The sequence below is a fragment of the Crocodylus siamensis genome, chromosome 5 (genome assembly GCF_052110815.1).
Source record: "Crocodylus siamensis isolate JL-2025a chromosome 5, ASM5211081v1, whole genome shotgun sequence".
Lineage (NCBI taxonomy): Eukaryota > Metazoa > Chordata > Crocodylia > Crocodylidae > Crocodylus > Crocodylus siamensis.
Window position 1 is genome coordinate 4,520,986 of NC_143399.1, and position 23,748 is coordinate 4,544,733.

Sequence of the window (23,748 nt, forward strand, 5' to 3'; positions counted from 1 at the left end):
TAGCTTTCCTTAACATAGAGAGCTACACCCCCACCCCTTTTTATCTACTCGATGCCTCTTGTACAGGGTATAGCCATCTATACCCGAGGTCCAGTCATAGGTGGAGTCCCACCAGGTCCCTGTTATCCCTATGACGTCATAATTATTTGCATTGAGCAGGAGGACAAGCTCCTCCTGCTTATTCCCCAAGCTCCTGGCATTTGTGTACAGGCAAGCAAGTGTCCCCTTGGGGGCTCTTGCCTTGCCCACAGAGTGTACCAGGGCTGGGGCAGGGGTGGGCTCCCTTAAGTGCCTTGGACCACTGGCTTTGCAAGGGTTGCTCAGTGGGCCATGAGTGGCGGTAGTTCCCCCATCCCCCAATGGGCTTAATTTAAAGCCCGGTGGAGCAGGTCAGCCAGCCTGGCTGAGAAGAGCCTCCTCCCCAAGGGAGAGAGGTGGAGGCCATCTCTTCTCAGCAGCTCTCTGCCTCTCTCGCCAAAGAGTGGACTGTGGTCATGGAAGCCAAAGCCATCCTGATGACACCAGTGCCACAGTCTTTGTTTGACTACGTGGATCCTCCTCAGCCCATAGCCTGAGACTGGGAGGACTGATGAGAATACCACCTGTGCCCCAAGACCTTTTAGCCCTACTCTCAAATCCCTGTAGCACCTCATGACCCGGCTGGGAGCACTCCAAGCCATGTCATTGTGCTCACGTGAATAAGGAGCATGGGGTAGTGGTCTGTTGGGTGGAAGAGCTTAGGGATCTTCTCCACAATGTCCTGGATGTGGGCCCCCGGGAAGCAGCAGACTTCCTGGGCTAAGGGGTCGGAGTGGCAGATTGTCCCCTCAGTCCCCCCCAGGATGGAGTCTCCCACAACAAACACCTTACGTTTTGTCTTGGAGAGAGCAGGGGCGGTAGGTGAAGTTGAGCCTGCATTGCCTGTGGGAGCTGGCAACTCATCAGGCTCTGCTGAAGCAGCAAGAGGTGTGTACCTGTTGCTAAGCTCTGGTGGGGCAGGGGCCTTGGTGCAGCGGGCCTTAGGGCCCTCGGCCACTTTGATCCATGCCCCTGGCTGGACAGAGTGGGAGGTCTACCCTCCGGCTCCCGGGGGAGAAGGGCCTGGCACGTAGTCTCTGAACTGTGGCCTAGAACTCCTCCAGCTGGCATGCCAGAGACCCCAAAAGGGAGCAGACCCCACACAGGGAAGTGGCCATCCTCCCAGCCGCCAGAGCCTGAAAAAGGGACAGGCAGCCCCTGCAGCTGGGAGCCAGGGCCGCCGTCTGTATGGAGCCCAGAACCATGGGCTCAGTTTGAATGGCCATCTCTGAGGTGCCAGAGCCGGGGGGAAGGGGGGCACAGAGCCCGAGGGGACCCTTGGGGTGTGACGCATGCTCATCCATGTCATGCCCCTGGTAGGCCGGCTACGGCTGGGACTGTCTACCCCAAGGGGTTCGCAGGCAGGGTCTCAGGCCTTCCCGCGCATCCTCCTGCACGAATTCCACGCTAAGTCATGCGCCAGCAGGCGAGCGTGCCTGTTTGCGCAGCCTGGTCACGTGGCTCCCTAGGGGGCTGGGTGAAGTAGGGGGCTGAATGAGACTTGACCCAGCCCGGTTCCACTCAGCAGCCTCCTCCCACTCAGTGAGGGGTTAACCCCCTCCCACCATGGGCCCCACTTGCGGGGGTCAGTGGGGGGCTCCACAGCTTCTGGGGAGTCTCTGGGGGGCTTTGGGGGAGCGGGAGCAAGGCGGGCTTTCACCCGCACATCTCTTGCTGCTCCAGAGCCTAACTGATTAGCTATGTCTATCACCAAACCACCAGAAGTACTCATGGTAACCTTGCAGCCTTTACCTCTGTTTTTGTTCCACACATTTTACTCAAGGTCACTAAAAATGATTTCGTACCTTGTGATATTTTCTCCCCTCTTCTAGCAAAACTGTAGTCAAGCAGATACAAATACCTCCTTTCAATAAGCAGCTTAAGGCCTTCTATAGCCTACACGTTTCACATGGTAGATCAATAAGCCTCGAGTCCGAAATGGTGCATACGATGGGATGGAGCGTGGATAGGACGGGAGCAAAGGTCTCCCACGTTCAGTTCTTTATCTCTAACACTACCCACCCCAGCCACAGAAAAAGCCTCAACAACATAAGGTTACTAAATAACCAGTGTTTATAAAAGCCTTCCTAATCCTCTATACATAGAAGATTTCTTATTGTGCTATTCTGAATAAAGCTGGAGAAGAGACGTGGTTATAAGGAAGCTGGGTATTTCAGCAAGAAGAGTCAAGCTTTTCTATTGCTGGGCTGAGTGTGCTTCCTGCTATGTAAATCCCCTCTGGATTGCCCTGCATACAACAGTCCATTCCCCCTGGATGAAAGGGAAGGGCCAACATCTTACCATTGACTAGGCCTTCTCTTTAGGGACAGACAACAGCAGCGTGAAAGGCAGCAAGAGGACACCTTTTGCTGACCCTGAAACAGCAGGACCATGGCATACATGCTGGAGGACATAGTGAGACCTTCCCTTTCTACCCTATCCCTATGTGCAGGGCTTTGCCTCATCTTGGTGCTGCTAAAAGTGCTTCAGCTGTGTTGGAAGAAAAAAGAGCTCATCAAAGCTTTTGAGAGCTTCCCAGGCCCTCCCAGACACTGGCTATATGGCCACAACCACGAGGTAAGGAGAAGCTGGGGATCAAGCTGTATACATCCCGAGGGTCAGCTCTGATGAGCCGGTTGTGAGAGGGGAAGGAACAAGGCACAGGGAATCTGCTGGAAAGGACTTTCCTTTCATCTGAACTTGCAGTTGTGCAGTTACCATCAGATTTAGGCATATTGTTTAGCGCAGAAAAAGAAGAGGTTGTCCTTGTTTTTGGCTCCTTTAAAAAATGTTGAGAGTCCTACCAGTTTAAGGAGGGCTGCTAAAAGCTAAACACAAGCTTAAATGCTTTCCACGGTCAGGGCCTTGGTGGTGGAACAAGTCATGTGGAAAGCCTTTTTCCCTTTGTTAAAAGTGCATGACTTTCACGTCCACTCCTTGCACTCAGCTGGGTTGGGATGGGTGAGGGTGAAAGGAGACTTGGAACAAGACCCAAGTCAGAGTAGCCTGGGGCTTACATGGACTCATAGGAAGTGAAGGTTGGAAGAGACCTCAGGAGGTCACATCTAGTTCAAGCCCCTGCCCCAAGCAGGACCAGCCCCAACTACATCATCCCAGCCAAGGCTTTGCTAGCCAAGTCTTCAAAACCTTCAAGGATGGACAGTCTACCACCTCTCTGGGTAACCTATTCCAAGATTACTAGAAATGGGCAATCCATTCTAGCTGTCCCGTTTCAGGACAACTAGAACACAGCACTGCCCTGGATATATATTCATTCTGACCAGGAGCCAGGAGAGCCTGGATAAAGGCTGGAAATGTGTTTTGTTTGCTACCAGGAGGAAATCGTGCAGGGAGAATACTTGCAGCTTTATGCCCTCTTTGAACTGCTGGTATGACACAGCTTCCAGCCAATTTGGAGCCAGCATAGTGTCTCATCACTCACTGGGTGTGCAGATTCCTTCCATGCAAGTCCATTCCACTTTCTCTCCATCTTCTGTGAAGGGGGCTAGAAGGACTTGTGGGGATTTTCCATGTTGTGGTGAATTTCACCCCCATCTCTCTTATATATGTCCCTTGTGCTCCAAGCTCTTCCTTTCTCTTTCAACCTTGATTTCAGATCCCTCAAGGTGAAGAATTAAGCAAGTTGTTGGTTTGGTCTGAAAAATACTCCCATGCCTTCACCAGATGGTTTATGGGGTTCATACCTACCTTGATAATCAGCGATCCCGATTATGCCAAAATTGTGTTTGGCCGAGGAGGTAAGAACATTGCATCTTGTTTCAGGCAAAAAAAAAAATATCTATCAGCAGATTCTTCCTCAGTACAAGTGTCTAATGATACTTCCACTGAGAGTAATCAGGACTCTTCTCCCTGCTTGGATCTTCAATTAATTTCTGTTGTTCCCTCCATTATGCCCCTTCCCAAACCCTGAGCTCTCCAAATCTCTTTTGGGGTTTCACCCCTACATAGTATATAAATGTTTCCCAGGGAAGTTATTGAGATAAGCCCTAGTGAGCATTTCAAACCTTCTCTCCTTCTCCTTTTCCTAGTTTTGGAAGCTACAGTGAGAATAATGAAGCCCATTCTACAGCTATAATGAACAAGTCCCCATTATGTTAAATATTATACAAAGACCTTGTCAGTGATAGTCTTTGACCTCAATGAATGTGTCTTCTGGTATATTTACAAATTCCTCCTTTTAGGGAGCATCTACACATGTGCTTTACTGTAGAGTAGGCTAATTTGCTCCACAGTAAAGCATCACCATCGACACGTGCCCTACCATTAGGCTGAAGTAGACTAACTTTGCCGTCAGATAATTCCATCAGGCACAGGTACTAGCTGATGGCAGAGTAAATTAGTTCAAGTAAACACACATGTAGATGGTGATGCCTGGATTAGTTTACTTCGGTGAAAGTTGCACTGGAGTATACCAAGTCACAGTATTTGCATGTATAGATGCACTCTTAGGGTGGGAAAGCATAGGAAAGGGGAGATTTTTGCCATACGCTCCAAATATGCTCTGAACCCTGGCTACCCAAAACTTGAGTAAGTACACGATCCCAGAAAAACAGAACTACCCTGCTGGTTTTCTGTTAAAAAAAATAGCTGGGACCTGGTACATTAATGCCTTTAGAGATCTGGCTCAAGGTCTTCATCTGGCAATGACATCTCTACTGTGTTGTTTCACTGTGTTCATATATTTTCACCTTTAACACTGTGCTTTGCTTCTTGTGTTGAAAATTGCAGATCCAAAGTCTGATCTAGCCTACAAGTTCATTGTTCCCTGGATTGGTACGTAGACTCATGCTTTACCCCACCATGAAGCCAGCAAATATATGATGGACCAGGACCACTCTATGACTTTAACCATAAACCCCAAGCATCAGCTTTCAACCTAATTTGTTTTGTTTGCGTCATTGGCTCACGGCATGTTTTATGTTCTTGTCCTGTAGTTTCATGTATTTGATTCCTATTTATTTAAAAAGCCAGTGAAGATAGCGTTTCCCAATGGAAAGCTCTGGAAGACTACATATTAAACATAGGAATTAATACAGGCCAGTCCTCCTTAATCCAAAATCCTACTCCAACAGCAGATTATAGATGAGATTTCACAACCAATTCAGGATAAACGTTGGGCAAGGTAAATGTTTACCACTCTTATATAAATCAGCCTCACTGTTTTCCAGCTCCCCACTTGGTGACACCATTATACCCTACCTGGAGTTTAATGGAGCTGACTGGCAGCACTATTTGGGTTTCAAGATTATTGCCTTAAGTGATGCATGTTGAAAAAAAAAAGATCAGCTTAACTCAGAGCCTAGATTGACAAAGTGCTCCATGAAAGTGCACTATTGACATATTTATACAAAGTCTGGACATCTGAAAACCAAAAACAGGCGAGACGGGGAAAAAATTAAATTAAATATTTAAGGGTTTCTACATTCTTTTAAATACATTAGCATTAAAAGAGACCCAATTCCATTACCAATTTCTCTTCCTACAAAACCCTGAATTTTGGCCAGTCACTAGAGACAAAGGACATAATGATACAGATGCTATGAAAATTAATAAGATTAACTCATATTTTGGGTGAAGTATATGACCATCTCTTTATTATTTCTTTTCCTCCAGGAAAAGGATTATTGGTTTTACATGGGCCAAAGTGGTTCAGGCATCGGAGGCTGCTGACTCCAGCATTTCATTATGAGATATTGAAACCTTACGTGTCATTGATTTCAGATTCTGCCAAAGTGATGCTGGTAGGAATGGTCACAATTGTTGTATGCATTTCAGCTATAGAGGTAGGACAGTGACTGGATCTGGAACAGAAGGGAAGGAACTGGAGTGAGACTTTACATGGACCTTCTTTCCCAGAAATTTACTACAGCCATGTTAGTAAAAGGCCAAGATCCCCATATGGTGTAAAAATCACCAAAGCTCCTTTGAAGTTGGCTGAGCTACAACAATTTATTTCAGCCAAGGGTAGACCCAATGTATTGTCTTTCATCTGGTAAAATAGATAGGAATAAAATCAGAATATAATATTTTTCATCCCAGTAGTGGTGAACTGTAACAGAGCAGCTTTAGTGCTCCGTCACTAAGGGCTAGACCAGGAAGATGGCAGGTGCCTGACTAGGGCAGCCATTTAGTGATCAGCTCCCTGGGGCAGAGGGAGAAGTTTGAAATCCACCAGCAGAGAAGAAACATCTCCCTGCTGAGCTCTGGCTCCAGGAACACCCTGGAGGTAAGGATGAGGCTTTGGGGAAGGAGGGGGCCTCAGTGGGAGGGAAAGGCACGTGAGTCCCTGGGGTTGTAAGACCCCAAGCCCCAGAAGGGGGCAGGAAGATCCCCAAGGGAGGGGCCTGTGGCTAAAGTCAGCTTAGTGTTAGGTAAGGACCATCACCTACAGATACGCTACAACAAGCGCCCAAAGGGTTGCAAGGTGGGAATCACCCAGAGTGTTATGGAAGCAAATGGCTTGAAGGCCACTCAGGAGGAACAGGGAAGGTTGGTATGAATGAGGCCCTGTGAGAGGGGGGGCAGAATGAATGTGAGAGGCCCAGCATAAGGCAGTTTGACTTGGCTTCTGGCCAGAGCACTTATAACTATGGATGCAATCTGTGAAGCATTGGCTATGGTTTAAGGGAGGTTCAGAGCCGTGGATAGCACCCCCTAGCATCAGGCAATAGAATGGGCAGCCCACCACATTATATCACCCACCAGTTATTATACCATCAAAGTCACGGCAGGCGAGACTGGAGCAGTCTGCCCTACCTAAACAGGTGGGCCAACCTAAGTCCTGGCCCCAGAAGTGACACCCGTCACATGAAACATGGAAAAAGAAATCTGTGGAATATATTGCCCCCAAGGTAAGAAAGCAAACTATATTGAAGATAGAGGGAGTCAAAGCCAAACACAAGCAGGGAGACTGAGAAACAAGAGTAGAGAAGGGAAGATGAAGAGAAAACAAGTTAAACGCTTAAAGAACATATGTATTGTACTAACTTTTTCTAGATCAATTTTTGGTGACAGTACTTCTATCTCAAATATTTTCTTAAACCAAAAGCCATCAAATTCATACTTCACATGTCTGATCATGATGAAGATAAAGTCTGTGGGCAATTTATCCTTCACTGAATAGAGTGGGTATGTTCTAACCAAACAGTCCTCTCTTGCCATTTAATTAGTAAAAACCTTAACTTGCAATAATTGGTTTCTAACATTGGCAAGAGAAAAAGAAATCAAGTAATTTATTCATTACCAAAGGACTGAGGAAAGAGTAAACATGTTCTTCAGCACAACTGGAACGCAAGAAAATGTGACATGCTATAAGGATCTGATATCCCTTTACATTGACAGGTGTATGGCTGATTATGGTTAATTATGAAATTCGCTAGGATGACTCAAACAGGTAGAACGCATATTAAAATTTCCAGCAGTGTCTTCTGGGTTTTAGGTACACCTATAGCAGTAAAGGCTATAGAAAATCTGAATGGCATTAAGCAAGAATTAGTGCATATGGGTTTCCCCTCTTTCCTTCTTAGTCACCCAATTTGGACATGTTTCCTTAAGTTAATGGGTTGGATTAATTTCCTTTTAGAAATTACCACATTTTATCAGGAAAAAACCTCAAAAATAGAGGGGTGGGCCCGAGTCAGTCTCCAGATATGGTTCCAACTTTCCCTTATTTTAGGGAAATTTACTTTTGGGTTTTGGTTCAGGCCCAAAACTATGAAGTCTGCCTTCAAGCATGGATCTGACCTAAGACCAAGCACCATCTCCAGTTGTAAATGAATAGTTTTATAACCCGATTTGACAAGGAAATACTGATCCCTGTCAGCATTTTACTTTTTAGATCAGATGCTTTCCTTGCATGCCAGCATATAAATTATTGATGTGAACTTGGGAGGGTGCAGATCAGAGAGGCAGGAAAAGCCCATTGAATGGGTTGTCTTTACTCAGGAAAGACTTTTCTGGAATTGTCTTTCCAGAAGGACTCCTCATCTCTGCCTCTCTTCCTCTAGGATAAATGGGAAAAGCTGATCACACAGAATAAGTCAGTGGAGCTTTTTGAACACGTCAGTTTGATGGCTCTGGACAGCATCATGAAATGCGCCTTCAGTTGTCATAGCAACTGCCAGATCAACACGTTAGTATGGGGTCCTTTCAAAACCTGATGAAAATGTTCCCATTTCCCATTACCATATTATCCTCGCTGATATATTATCCAATTCTGACTTGTTCTGCAGTGACTTGGACTATTACATCAAAGCTGTGTATGACCTGACCTACCTGGTGTTCCATAGAATGAGGTTTTTCCTGCCTAGAAGTGACTTCCTTTACCAAATCAATCCCCAGGGACGCCGCTTCCACAAGGCTTGTAAGCTAGCACATCTCCATACAGGTATTTACTGTTGTCCTCCTTTCCATCTTCTCTTGAATGCAGGATGTCTCACCTGGTGCAATTCATCCTGGTGGAAGGGAAAGATAATTAAGTTGGAGCCTGGGGCTGGGGTCAATTCAAGGGGGTCCTAGTATGATCCCCTCCTCCCAGGAGTCTTTGCCACAGACAATAGAAACACTAGCGGCTGCCATTTAATTGAGGAGAGCCAGGGCAGGCAAGACTCCTCTCCCCAGACCCTTGCTCTCCATTGCTCAGCATAATTTCCACCCTCTCTGGGTGCTTAAAGATCGTGCTGTGCCCCTGAGATTAACTGCTGTCCCACAGTGATCTTGTCTGTTGCAGTCTATGAATGGAAGCTTCTCCTCCTCCTCCTTCAATGAAAAATAGTTTTCTAGGTCAGATAAAATACTAGGATTCAGATCTAGGCCAAATGCAACCCTGGTGGAACACCATTCCAGTTCAGCAGAGTCACATCAAGGACAGAGCTGACCCTGGCATCTTTTTGTACTCTCTCTTATGCAGACAATGTAATAAGAGAGAGAAAGAAGATGCTCCAAGATGAGAGAGAGCTTGAAAAGATCAGGAAGAGGAGACACATGGATTTTCTCGACATTCTTCTCTGTGCCAAGGTGAGGATTCAAAAATATGTACATAAGCAGCCAAGAAATATTCTTGTGTCTTACTCCATGTCAGCATCAACCATCTGCCTATTCTTGACAATAACTTCCTTATCCCTTACTACTTTCTTCCTCACATTGTTGGCCAATAGGTGGGTTGGAAGGGAAAGGAAGCGAAGCCGGAGGGGTGCATGCGACTTGCAGCATTCAGCAGATAAATTGCTTTGGGGAAAAATGAATTTCTTCATCCCCACGAGTCTATTGTCATGAAACACATTAAGGGAACAGAGGCAGAGGCATCGAAGCACCAAAGGAAGAATGAGACTTTTTGGCATATCCCATGGAAAAATGGGGAGAGATTACGTTGACTGGTGTATCCAATATAAGGGGTGTACATCAGGATCTGGGGGAACACCTGTTCACCAGAGCACCCCAGGGGATGACATGTCCAGTCTAAAATGGTCTTGCAGGAGTTTGTGACTGTTGGACCTTAAGGAAAAAAACTTCTTTACTATCTGAGCCCCCAAGGCCTGAAATAGACTCCCCGCCCAGAGGTGTGCAAACACCTACTCTGGACTCTTTTAAGAAAGATTTGGGCACTTATCTTGCTGGGATCCTTTGACCCTAGCTAACTTCCTGCCCCTGAGGCAGGGGGCTGGACTCAATCTTCCAAGGTCCCTTCCAACCCCAATGTCTATGAAATCTATTAAATCAATTTAGCTCCTTTTATTTCTTGGTGATTGCACCCTTCCATTGGGAGATGCCTCATTTTGTTTCTTCTTTTACCTTGTCATCTAACATGGAAGTAATCCTTGCTCAAAGTATACAGCTATTCTTGGCGTAGAAAAAAAAGCATGGCAAGAACTCTTGTAGTGAGAAGAAGTTGGCATGTTAAAGTTAAAGTTAGTGTTCTTTGCAAGCTTTGCACCTGACATCTTAATGGATCCAAGTTGGATCCAAGTAGGATCAAAGCTCAACACCGATACTTGAGGGGGGTTGCCTGACTTAATTCCTGATGGACCTGACCTGACCTAAGGTAGATCAGGTTTTACTCCTTTACTGTCATTGCTGCTTGAACATGGATGAAATAGGAAATCAGGCCTGTCAACTTCACTAATGAATTTTTCACTCCAGAAAAGACCATGCAAATTTTCAGTGTTTTGGTATGACTCATCTCCCTTCTTTCTCAGGATGAAAATGGAGTTGGATTATCTGATGAGGACCTACGTGCCGAGGTGGACACGTTCATGTTTGAGGGTCATGACACCACGGCCAGTGGGATCTCCTGGATGTTATACTGCATGGCTCTGTACCCAGAGCACCAGCAGAGATGCAGGGAAGAGATCCAGGAGATCCTGGGAGGCCGGGACACAGTTCAGTGGTAAGATCCAGCTCATTGTTCTACTAATGAGCAACATAAGGTAAATTTTGTCTAAGAAGGAAAAATCATGACTATTTCATAGCTTCTTCATTTAGGGAATACAACACCCATGACTGACAAGGAGATTGAGAGTCGGATCCAAACAAATTTTGGGTTAAAGGCTCTTCATCTCAGAGACATTACATTTTTCTCTCTCTCATTAAAATGCAGCTGCTTCTTTGGGATAGAAAGCTTAAACCTCTTGAAGTCACTGAAGGTATCATCAGGATACAGGGCAGCATTTGGCCTATCGATTATTTGGCCTATTTGATTATTTGGCCTGTTATTTGGCAGGCATTTGGCCTATTTGATATATAAATGGGGGAAAGAAAAGAATCCAAAACAGTCTCTTGAAAAATGTAATCCCGAATAGCCAGAGCTGGCATTTTTAAACGTTCATTCAAGCACTTTAAAACGCATCCTGGTGAAGCATTTGGTTATTTTTTATTCACATTGTGGTAGAGCCTAAAAACCCTAGTCATAGACCAGGGGTCATTGTGTTGTGTTGTAGAAACACAAAACAAGCATGGCTTAAGTGCCAGAGAGCTTGCAGTTAGGAGAGTAAATGCAACGAGAGATGAAGAGTTTGTCTACACTGCCACATAAAAGGCCTCTCCTAGACCTGACCACTAGGCTAAGTCTATCAACATTAAAAACCTTTATGCTGAAGGCAAACTTCCTCTTAGCCTGTCTGTCCTATGCAGCATATTCAGAATTCCCCAGAGATAAAACCTGAGAACACAGGAAGTCTACCACCACCTGAATTCCTGCTCTTGGATATCCTGCTTCCTGTCTTGACCGCCAGTCATGAGAATAAAGCAGAAAAGTAACTCATGTGAGGATGAATTCCTAGCAAAACTTGCGTTTGGGACTCTGTCACAGGAACATAATATAGATTGGGAGTAGGGTATGTGTCTAGAGATAAGGTTGAGCCTAAATAGCACTATAACTCTAAGCAATGTCCAGTTCTGGCAGGATGTCTGTACCAGAAGTGGTTACAAACCCCATAATTAATAATTCAGCATTAAGCTTTGGTTCCAAGATCACTTTCTTCATCTTTAAATGATAAAAATGTAGTATGACTGGCTGAGGCCAGATGCTTCTGGCTGGTATTTTTGTCATGGAAGGTGCTGCCCCATTTGCAGTTTCTACCTGTGGTTGCTTTCAGGGAGGACCTTGGTAAGATGACTTACACCACTATGTGCATCAAGGAGATCCTGCGCTTGTACCCGCCAGTCTCTGGGGTGTCCCGACAGCTCAGCAAACCCATCACATTTAACGATGGCCGGAGCTTACCAGAAGGTTTGTCTGCTCATTTTGCACTCGGGGGCATAACTATCTTGCACCACCATCCTGAACACCCCCATGGAAATGATCCTTTGCCCTTGAACACATCTTGTTCCAAAGAGATGGCATAGGGCTCTTATGCAATTGAAGGGGAAGAGCTCATCAAGCAGCTTGTGGTGCTCAAGGGTTTCATTATGTGTCCATTATCATTTACAATGTGACTCTTGGATGGGGTGAGGGAGAGCACCCTTGATCCACCACCGATAGTTGCCACAGGGTTTCTTGGATTCAGTGCTACCTAACTGGTGGCCTATGGGCTTCATGTGTGGCTCATCCGGGTGTGCCTCCACTGGTACAGCCATGTAAGTCAACGTGGTGCTGGGAGGGTGAGGGAATGTGGCCCATACAGTGTGGCGGAGGGAGAGGGCCAACATGGTGCTGTGGATGTGCACAGCCCCGCAACGTGTGTTCGCCAGGCCCGGGGCCTCAGGCCACTCAGAAGTTGGACATCCCTAGAGTGGACCACAGCTCTTTGTTTCCCTTTGGCTAGTGTCTGATTAACTCTCCCTGGTTGTCTCCTGCCCACTCAACAGTGAGGGAGAGAAGCCAACTTCCTTTCTTCCACCAACTCCACTAGTAAAAGTTTTACCTGGGGCAGATGAGTTTCTTGGCTTTCTTTGCGTTTGCTCCCCCAGGCTCCAAGTGCAGTCCTTCCCAATGCTCAGGTGCTTTTATCCAACCTCTTAACCATTCCTCTATGGAAAGAGAGACTCAGACCTCTGCAAAAATCACCTGTGTAATCATGGATTACACTGTATTGCATTGTCAAGCATGCACTTCGAACAAAGGCCTTGATTCAAAGCCCATGAAGAGGCAACAGGCTTCTTCTTGTGAACTTCAACACAGTTTGGATCAATTTGGTAGGGACCAACCCCCACACAATGATTGGCTGCTAGGTGTGAACATAAAAGCTCCCAATAATCAGATGCAACAAATAAAGACAATGATGTCACAAATTGCCTCCCCCTGTGTTCTAGGGCAGAATACACAAGTGCACAATTGTGCAAATCAAGGAAAATCTGGCTCCAAAATTATAACAATCTTCAGGAAGGTCACAAGCATTGACTCCCCCCCCTCCCCACCCTGCGGCTGCTGTGGTTCCTCATGCTCACACACCAATTAAGTGATGTATTAACATACCCAAATGACTTTGAAGCTGAACACACACACAGCTAATGGGGAGTTTCACCAGTTCTAGCAAGTCTTCCATCAGCACTCCCCTTGGCCATTTCACCAGCGATGCACAACTCAGAACTGAATCCAGTTCAAATTTATTTGTTTAAAAAACTTGCATTTTCTCTTCATCTGCCCCATCCTGCAAGCAAAAAGTATTAAAACACCTCTGTTGCTTCCGGAGCTACCACATGAAGCAGCAATGCAAAGCTTGTAGGCTTTCATGGACTGAAAAAAAAAAAACCAAACAACAAGTAGGGCTGGAAGGGAGGTCATCTAGTCTAAGTCCCTGCTCAAGGCAAGACCATCCCTGACTAAACCAGCCCAGCCAAGTTTTTTTCTAGCCTGCTCTTAAAAACATCCAAGGATAGAGATTCTACAGCCTCTCTCAAAAGTCTCTTCCAATGCTTAACCAGCTTCATAATGAGATTTCTTCCCCTCACCTCTTCAGGAAGTAAAAGCTAGCGAGCTAGAACGATACACCAGTGCCAGGTATAGAGGTTACTAAGCCATTATTACATAGTCCTGTATAATACCAGTTTGCTCTGTGACATCCCAAGCCTCTTTCTTGCAGGATCAGTGATTACAGTGAGCATTTATGCCCTCCATAGGAACCGGAATGTGTGGAAAGATCCTGAGGTACTTTGGCCTTTACTAAAGTAAGGGAAAGCTGATCCAACTGTTTAGACAGAAAAACTGTGTTTCAGGATAGCTGGGAACCAGCTTTGACACCTTCTTCCTTCAAAATACTTCTTACCAAAAATCATTTGGACTTAAATAGGGGTGCGTTTGCATCAGACTCAAAATGGTATCTGTGCAGAACAAGATGCAATGCAACTTTAAAGGATGAGCTGGCCCTAACGATTCTGTATCTTTCACAGTGAAAGATGAGGATGTTTAAAATGGGTTGCACTGGCCATCTCCTCCTGTTTGATTGGCAATGTGGGTGGGATTAATGGGAGAGAGACAGTTCAAATAGCTTTCTAGACCCAACGAAAGGGTACTTTGGAGAAAGGGAGGCAGCACAGGGAAGAGAAAGCTGCAAAAGGAAGCTCTGGGAAACAGCACTTTCCTTCTGCAAGATTTAGCTCACCTTTCTAGTTAGCACATCCCAGCTCTCCTTTTGAGCATGGCTAACCAATCACTCAAAGAAGATCACAGCCACTTCCCATTGTGCTGTCCTAGAAGACTTGCCATGTTGGGGGCCCCTGTACCAGATACCCGTGTAACTCCTGCCAGAATTAGACCCTGTATCTGTCTGTGAACAGGCATCTTCTGCACAAGCTCCATGGGGAAATGCTGTGGCTTGCACCCTTCGTAAATCTAGAAACCTAGTGCATTTCTTGCTGGAGCCAAGCCAAGCCATGCTCTATTTGACAATTGCAAACCTTTGCAGCCTACCCTTAAAAAACCTCTCTCCCTGCAGGTGTTTGATCCCATGAGGTTTTCACCAGAGAACACCTCCCAGCGGCATTCGTATGCTTTCCTGCCCTTTGCAGCTGGAGCCAGGTGAGGAAGAGTTCAGGGACACCCTGAAGGGTTGGGATCCCTTCATTTCCGTTTTGTGCAGGTGGGGGGAACCTCTCCCTTAGCCATCAGGAGTCTCATGGTGCTTTTCACAAGAGGGGAGCTGTTGTCTTAAATGCCAGCTGGACTAGTTGCATTGGTTTCCCTGAAGTTTCCTTCAGAGAGAAGCACCTCATCTTCATAGATTTCATTGACATTAGGGTTGGAAGGGACCTCAGAAGCTCAGAGTCCAGCCCCTGGCCCCAGGGGCAGGAAGTCCACTAGGGTCAAAGGATCCCAGCAAGATAGGCACTATATCTTCTGCACTATATAGGAACAGCTGCCATATTTCTCTCCAAAGGCGGCTGCCCTTCAGTAATGAAAGAAGCGCTTCCTATAAGACAAGCAAATCGTGCCGTGTATAAAGTCCCTCATTGGTAAAGAGGCTTCTCATGACAGGCACTGTGCATGCAGCAGAAGCATGAATCCCTGCACACACTGCTCCCCTGAGGCAGCACAACCTGTTGGCAAAGCATGTCAAACGCCAGGGGATCTTTGGGGAGGATGGTGCTCCCCCAAAAGCAAGAGCTCAGCTCAGGCTCATCAGTGTCACAGGGGCACTAGGGGTCCCCTGCCTGGAGAGAAATTAAGGAGAGCTGCCAATTATCAGGGCAGCTCAGGTGCCGGTTGCTGGGGCAACCAGGCAGGTCATGTGGCCAGAAGGGGGCAGGGCCGGGCCTTTATAAACAGCTCAGGCCAGAGCTTAGTGAGTAGTTCCCTTCTGGGAGCTGCAGGAGCAGGAGCTTTGTGGGAGAGCTGAGCAGGCTGAGTTGAGGGTTGCAGCCTGAACACGCTGACTGGCTGCAATGATGCGGGAGAGTGCAAGCCCTAAGGGAGGTATGGTTGGGAGCCAGGGTGGCTTGAAGTTTATGCTATGAGCCTAGAGGCTCCTTGTTGTTTATGTGGCAGCCGTTTGGCTTGTGGTTGAGTTGTTAGACCGGAGGACTGCGTGAGGCTGTAGGGGTGCGAGGAGGCCTCATGGGAACTCCCCAATAATTTGGGGGTTCCTGGTGCCCAGTGTGGGTGCAGTAAGCGGCACAGTGATTGGTGCTGGAGCTGGCGCTATGGGTGAACACCAGGGAGAGGTGCGATGTGGGGTGTTGTGACCCCAGCCCTGTAAGGAGGCAGTATTCTGCCCAGTGGGGTATATGACCCAGAAGAAGGGTCAGGGGCCAGGCATAGCTACGGGCCACCTGAGCCCCAAGCGCAGGAAGCGCATGAGCTAGGCCCGAGAAGGTGGGTCTGGGGGCCAGGTAAGGCTAAGGCTGCCTGAGCCCCAACCATGAGAAGCCCCGAGAGTGGGCAAGGAGCGCAGGCAACGCGGCATAGGCCCCTGAGGGGGGCGAAAGGCCCCAGAGGGGGCAAGGAGCGTGGAGAGCGCAAGACAGGCCCCGGTTGGGAGTTGCCTGGGCGAGGCAAGCCCAGGGACCCTGATAGAGGGGCACAGGCTGCGTGACTAGCCCAGAGGCATCGGTAAAGGGGCACAGGTTATGTGGCAAGCCCAAAGGGTGCCGGTAAAGGGGCGTGGGTCACAGGACCAGCCCAGAGGTGCAGGTAAAGGGGCATCAGGTACATGACCGGCCCAGAGGGGTGCAAGTTGCACGAGCAGCCCAGGGGCGCCGGTGAAGGGGCGCCAGGCGCGTAATAAGTCTAGGAACGTCTGAGAGGGGCGTCAGGGCGTGACAAGCCCAGGGGTGCCAGGTGTATAGCAAGCCCAAGGGTGCCAGAGAGGGGCACCAGGGCGTGACAAGCCCAGGGGTGCCAGAGAGGGCGCTAGAGGGTGAGGGACCTAATAACGTCCAGGGACAGCTGTGAGGCTTGGGGCGTGCTGAAGGGGAGGTAGAAGGCATGCATTGCCCATAAGGCAGGGGTGCATTGGGGCACCCCACTTGGAGCAGAGGAATAGCATCAGCAGTGTCCAGGGTGATAAGAGGCAGCCTCCCATATTGAACTTCATAACATCAAAGACGTGGTGGGTGAGTTGAGGATGCTGGATCACCGAATTGACACAGTAGGGGGTACTAGTAAGATCACGGCCACTCATAGGCCCCACTCCGTGACAATCAGCTTTCTCCTTCCTCTCCCCAGGAACTGCATCGGGCAGCAGTTTGCCATGAACGAGATGAAAGTGGCTCTCGCCCTGACCCTGCTGCGCTTTGAACTCTCCCCTGACCCGGCCAAGCCCCCCAAGCCGATGCCACAGCTCGTCCTCAAGTCCCAGAATGGGATACACCTGCTCTTAAGGAAACTTCCTTGATATCATGGAAAGCAGGGAGCATCACAGGGGCTTCTGCAACATCCACTCGTTACCAAGGGAGTGCAAGCAATCTGCTTGCTTAGATGCATACCCCTGTTCAACCAGCCCTGGCTATAATTTCTCCTTGACTACTCAGTGCCCGTTTTCTCCGTTGCCTCCCCAGAGATTGGGGGAAGCAGGTCTCGGGGGAAGAGAACACACATTCTGACCATGGCAATTTAAAAAAAAAAAAAAAAAAAAGCCAGACTCACTGCTTCCTGAGTAAGAAACTCCTTGCTCATCAGTGCAAGCAAATGTAGTCTTATACCCCAACTTGCATGCAAGTAAGGGCAGCAATTTCGGGCTCCTGCAGCCCCACACTGCACAAGCAGATCATCTCACACACCTGTTCTCCAACACAAACTGTAGAAGGAAGAATTCCTGTGAACTAACTCTTTCTCCATAGCACTTAAGTGAGCCTTTGATGCCCAACCCCTGCTAACCAATGGGTTAACTCAGGGCTGCCCAACTGGCAGCCTGTAAGCTACATGGGACTTGTGAAGGGTTCATCTGTAGCCCCCCCGGTCCCACCTGGATACTGCTCCCTTTGCTTCTAAAAAGTCGCCGCTACTAGGATGGCCAGACTCTCCATCCCTCCTCCAGATGTTGCTTTCTGTTTTCCACCATCCTCTGTTGTTAGCTTGGGTTCGTCTGGGTTAAAGCTCGAGTAGGCAGCCTTGTCCACTCTGGGGTTTTAGCCATCAGTCTCTGCACCAGTACAAACCTCTCATGCTGCCGTGACGGACTGCTGTAGTGAAGATGCATTTGTATTTAACCCAGCAGTTCTCAGGCAGGGTGTTAAAAGATCCTTTGAAAAGGTGTTGTGAGGTGCCATGTAATATAAGCACACTGTTAGGTGTGCAAACACCTACACCACCCACAAGATAAGCCCACAAGTTTCAAATACAAATCCAGACCACCAAAACCATTCAGATCTATTGTGGGCCGAGTTCTATGCTCTATTGTTTTTCAATAATCAAAAATACTGAAAGCAAAGGGATGGTGTTAACTGGGTCTAACAGGGGGGGCCTTGAGCCTATAGAGGTTGAGCCACTGATCTAACCCACCATGTATTTAAGCATGGTAGCACATGGGTTCAGTTGCACTGGTATCTTATTTCCCAGACAAAATGTTTAACCGAGGTATGAATTCCACCCCAAAAACCCACTCCCACCCCTGATCAGGGATAAACACTGAAGCATCCCATTCAAGGAGAGGCCTCCTTTTCAGTTAGGTGAAATCTTTACCACTGTGGGCAGCTCTGGTATTTTTCTTCATCATCTTAAAGCAAAAGTGGGGGGAGGGGGAAGTGTCTCGGGGTCTCAGATCTGAATCTAAACATTAAAAATAATTAGATCCAGCCATCAGTCATGTATATGTTGATACTATATAGCACAGGCAAGAGCCATGCATATGCTTTCTTCATGAATGAAGGCCATAGGAACACCCAAATATGAAGTCTATTCATGGTCCAAAAATGCAGCATCACCAAAGACAAAGACCAGCATCATTAAAGCGATACAACTTGTGTGCATTTGTAGACACCAGACAGCCAAATTCTGCCTGGATCTAGAGTTTTGTGTGGTTTCATTCAAATGTAGGGCATACACTGGGATATCATTAACTCATTTATAATAGAATAAGTGCCACTCCCAATAAATGCATAGTTCGTCTAAATGCAGAAGGTAGTGCCAGGCTGTCTATTGCTTACTTTACGACAAACATGGGGTTCAGTGTAGTTTCACTTAAAAGCAATTGGATCAGTGCATAAGTTGCTTAACTGTATCACAGGAGGCCAGATACTATTTTTGCATATTGTTCACAATAACGTAAGCAAGGAAGTGCTCCTATAGCATGCGATGTGTCCCAGATTCATATGCAGCCATGGAAATATGCTTAGTTACTCTCCCTTCGGCAAATCTTCCGCAAAGTATGTTCCTGTCCTCTGCAGCAGTTTTGCAGATGCTTACAAGCCAGCCAGTGGGGGTCCAGACATGCCTGAACTTGGAGAAAAAGTTCAGATCTGTTTACATTTCTGGATTCAAACCCTCTCTCCAGGCAGAGATGTCACAAGTTGAATATAGAATAAAACACAGCCAGCACTTAGAAAATAACAGCTTGTACAAGAAAACAGTCAAGTGTTTTTTATGGATCAAAGAGTACCGAGAGCTGCTAATAAAATTCATTACATTAGTTAGTATAAAAAAAGGCTACTGTGGAATCACTTCAACCAATAAACCGACTACAGCTATTTCTGGGTAAAGGGCAATTGATGGTTAAACAGCCCACAGCAACAGCAGCACTGTACAACAGTCTGCATCAGTGGTGAAGGAATGCCTCCTGATGCCCTGCAGACAATTTTCTCTAGACAAATGAGACTGGCCAAACTGGAAGTACATGGAAAGCTACTCAGGGTAAAATTCCCAAAGCCCTGAGAAAAATGCCTGGAGAGACTGAATTTGGAGAAATAGGTTGGGATAGGCAGGCAGATCAACCAAGCGTCCAGCAGTGGCAGCTGCATCTCTATTTAGGCAGTGCTGAGGGAGACACTTGACTTCATGGCTCATCATAAATCTACCAGATGCTTTCTAAACTCTTCACTCCACAGGTGTTAATGATCCTCTCACCTTTTTAATGGTCTTGATATTTCAAGAATCAAGCTACCCTTTTGTCTGTAATGGTGCCGTCTCTCAGCTGTCCCTGGTAAGGTAGCTCCTGTCACAGCCCTGCAGATAGTTAAAAACTCGTATTCCAATGAAGGTCTATTTGTTTTGGCTTTAAATTGAATAATGCCGCCCTAGACTCTTGGCATAGATATGTGCCATATTATATGGGATGATGCGCCCATCTGTACCCCTCTTCTCAAACTCCTAGAGCTGCCAGTGATTGTGGGGGGGGATCTTCTACTTTCTCAGTTTCAGGCTGGACATAAGGAAGAATTTCTTTACTGTCCGAGCCCCCAAGGTCTGGAACAGCCTGCCAGCAGAGGTGGTTCAAGCGCCTACATTGAACACCTTCAAGAGCAAATTGGATGCTTATCTTGCTGGGATCCTATGACCCCAGCTGACTTCCTGCCCCTGGGGCGGGGGCTGGACTCGATCTCCCAAGGTCCCTTCCAGCCCTGATGTCTATGAAATCTATGAAATATCACTGATGCAGACTGAGGGGATAAAAAGCACTCAATCCTCCACAACAATATTGTAATCTGAGGTTTCAACAGAGTTTCTGCAAAAGAAAGGATTTGGGTCATGCCTGACCAACCCAATTGCCTTTGATGGTGAGATGACTGGCTCTGCGGATCAGGGGAGACTAGTGTACCTTGATTTTAGCAAGGCTTTTGATACCATCTCCCACAACATTCTCCCATGCAAGCTTAGGAAGTGCAAGTTGGATGAATGGACTGTAAACTGGATAGAAAACTGGCTGGAGCATCAGAGTCAGAGTAGTAATCAATGGCTCGATGCCTAGCTGGCATCTGGGATCAAGTGCAGTACCCACTGGGGAGTGGAGTCAGTCCTGGGGCTGGTTTTGTTCAATGTCTTCACTAACGACCTGGAAGATGGGATGAAGTTCACCCTCAGCAAGTCTGCAGATGACACCAAGCTGGAGGGAGTAGTGGATACACTGGAGGGGAGGGCTAGGATTCAGCGACCAATTTGAGGACTGGGCCAACAAGGACAAGTGCAAAGTCCTGCACTTAAGCAGGAACAACCCCATGTACCGGGACAGGCTGGGGCTGACTGTCTGGGCAGCAGCTCTCCAGAAAAGGACCTGGGGGTGACAGGAGACAAGAAGCTGGATATGAGCCAGCAGTGTGCCTGTATTCCCAGGAAGGCAAATGGCATCCTGGGATGCATTGGTAGGTCAAGGAAGTGAGTATTTCTCTCTATTCTGCACCGGTGAGGCCACATCTGGATCCTAGGTCCAGGAAAAACTTTCATTAAGAGGGTGGGGAAGCACTGGAACAGGCTACCCAGAGCAGTGGTGGAGTCTCCATCCTTGGAGGTATTTAAGACCCGGGTAGACCAAGCCTTGGCTGGGGTGATGTAGTTGGGGCCAGTCCTGCTTGGAGCAGGGGGTTGGACTGGATGTGACCGCCTGAGCTCCCTTCACACCCTCATCGACTAGGACTATGGATGTGCGCGCCAAGCTGAATCGGGGCACCAGGTGGCAGCAGAGTGATTCCCAAAATATTATTGAACAGACTCAACTGAAAAGCTTTGGCCTGCAGGGGAGGCAGGTACAGCTAAATCCATTTGAATTTTGCCTTGCATGACTTCTGGCCATGTCAGAGCCCTCCCTTGTGTTTGCCCAAGTCAGTTATAGACTTGAGAGATCCAGATTTCAGTGGTTCAAACCCTCCTGCCAAGGCAAAGTTTTAATCTCAAGCATTTCACCAGGGGTCAGTTTTGAAACAACTCTCTCTCTCTCTCTCTTTGCAAAGTTTTATTTAAGAAATCCCACGGAACAAAGGGGAAGAATTGATACCGAGTGGGTGACGTGATGGGCCGGGGGCTAAGGTTGTACATGGCTCAGAGAAGAAGCAGATTGATTTGGAAGGACGAATCAATTCAATTTTGCCGTCCAAATCGGGGAAATGAAGCACGAGGTTCACCTGTGCATGGCACCAGAGCTATGCAGTGCTTTTGTGTAGTTGTTCTTTGTCTTGCAGCAATGCCCAGGCATGGGACCAGGCCCCCCTCCTGCTAGATGCTGATTTAGGAATGATTCCTACTCGAGCGCCATCAGCTGCAGTCTCTCCCCCACCCCCAGCTCTGGTGCTCAGTTCTGTTATTTGGGGACAGCAGGATGAATGCGGTCCCCTGGCAGATCTCAGTTAGAAAACAATCTGCCCTTGCAGCAGGGGCACCTGGTTTCAGAGGGGCACCAGTTAAAAGGATCAAGTTCACTGGCTGCAGAGTGGACTAGGTCACCCAGGCCCTTCATCATTTGGGCTTTGGATGCTCCGGGTTTCACAACATACAGCATCTCTACCTGCTCCTCTTCAGCCTGGCTCCTTGTTGCCGCTTCCCATGTCCGTGTGTCCTGGATTCCCTGGCTATGGACTCCAGATGTGGATATTGCTTGCTGACTATGACCAATTCATACTTTCTGACCCCCTCTTGCAGTCTCAGCCCTTGCCCTGGATCCTCCTCCGAGTACTTGTTTATCCCTGTACTCCTCCAGGAGGGCACCATCTCTCCACCAGGACTCCTGAAGGTCAGAAGCAGCCCTGATCTTGATGGGGTGTGTTGTCTCTTATGGAAGCCCTCAACCATATTTCACATAGACCATCAAAAAGCTGCTGGTGCTTAACTCTCAGTGTGGGCTGAGTAATTCATAGGGAGGTGAAAGGCGCTGTATCCCTTTATCGGTCCTTCTTGATGGATTACAAAAATGGCTTACAAACGTGGCCCATTTCAACACCATTCCTGCTTCCATGCGAATACGAGTGTGCCAGGTAACCAGTTCCTAGCAGCACTATTGCAAGTCTCGTACCACTGCCCAATGCTCCAGCTCCCAGGGTCAGGCGATTAACAAAACCTTCTCTACAAAACACTCTGTCTCATTTTAAGTAAAGTTTCTAGCTGCTTTGTTTGTGGATCAAATAAACGGTATGTTCAAGCTGTAAAGGCTCAGAAAATAGAAGAGGAATAACTGAACCCCCCCCAACTTATTTTATTTAAAAAAAAAAAATCTCCTAAATTCTTCAGCAGTCTGCTGATTTTTTAACACTGATTTAGCAATATTGCACATCCTCATGTGTCCATTGAAATCCACAGCAAAGCTCCCATCTATTGGATGCTGTAGCAATGATCTCATTGTGCCCTTGCAAAAATGGATCCACGAAGCTCTCAGAGCATCCCAAGAAGATACAGGTTTTGAAAGTATTGGATTGTATTTGCCATCCACCCAGGGAAAAACAGACACAGGGGAGTCAGCTATAGGACTTGGGTGTGCAGCTAGTGCTGCGGTGGAAGAGATGGGACAAAGCCCAGCAGGCTGTGTTTCTGGTCCTTTGCCCTGTCGCTAATAGTTTGCCCTTATGTTGCAGCTTAGTTTTTAAAACACTTCCAGGACATTCGTAGTCACTGAATGAATGCATGCTCTTGTAACACCCCTGCAGGATGAGCGGGGTTAAGTATTCTTTGTATACTCTTGCGGGTAAACTGAGGCAGGCAGAGGATCAATAAGCCATTTTTACTTCAAGTCACAGCCCTTTCAGAACAAGTAGATCTACTTAGAGCATGCTGGCTTCTTTGAAGATGTCTGGTCTCCTGGGACCTAATTGGCACATACAATTCCTTATTTTTCTCCACTCAAAGAAATTCAGGATAGATTTGGTTCCTCCTCATAAGGGTTCAAGTTCAAATTTCAAGGCCATCAGGGCAAATCTAGAATCGTTGCCTTGAAGTCAACAGGTTTAGTTTGGTTTCAGACACTAAACGCTTCTCTCCCTGTACGTAGCTCCAGCGTTGCCAAGCCTATAAGCCAAGGGAAAAGGGAAAACATTCCAAGCATTTATTGCTTTTGGTTTGAGATCACAGGAAGGAAAAGCAATATCTTCAGTCAATGCAAGGCTCCCTCTCAGTGGCTAATAGCAAGCTCCTTTTCCTTCCTTCCCATTGTGCTGCTTTGCCATTCATTGACCTTCTTACACATACATGCTTCTGATTGGTTGGGTGTTTCCAACAGGCTTGCTCTTCAACTTGGCCACTGCCTTCATGGGACATCCAAGGTGTCCATTCATGGTCTATGCACTATTCCACTGCCTTCTCTCTTGCACCCAAGGCTCCATCATCCAATCAAGGAACAAGAACACCACCATACGATACTGGTGGCT

The 23,748-nt window shown here is 47.3% G+C and overlaps 1 protein-coding gene across 2 annotated transcripts; it reads left to right on the plus strand.

Moving 5' to 3' along the window:
* The first annotated feature begins 2,201 nt into the window (after positions 1-2,201).
* Positions 2,202-18,590, plus strand: LOC149863410 (cytochrome P450 4B1-like). 2 transcript variants are annotated; one of them, XM_090048635.1, is made up of 12 exons: positions 2,202-2,655; positions 3,695-3,836; positions 4,828-4,872; positions 5,713-5,840; positions 8,106-8,230; positions 8,331-8,485; positions 9,008-9,114; positions 10,293-10,483; positions 11,691-11,824; positions 13,617-13,681; positions 14,469-14,551; positions 16,697-18,590. In XM_090048635.1, exons 1-12 carry the CDS (start codon positions 2,470-2,472, stop codon positions 16,863-16,865), a joined length of 1,530 nt encoding a protein of 509 aa, XP_089904761.1. In that variant the 5' UTR covers positions 2,202-2,469; the 3' UTR covers positions 16,866-18,590. The 2 variants fall into 2 exon arrangements, with proteins under 2 accessions (XP_089904761.1, XP_089904762.1); XM_090048636.1 differs by lacking the exon at positions 2,202-2,655 and adding an exon at positions 3,178-3,257.
* The last annotated feature ends 5,158 nt before the right edge of the window (positions 18,591-23,748 follow it).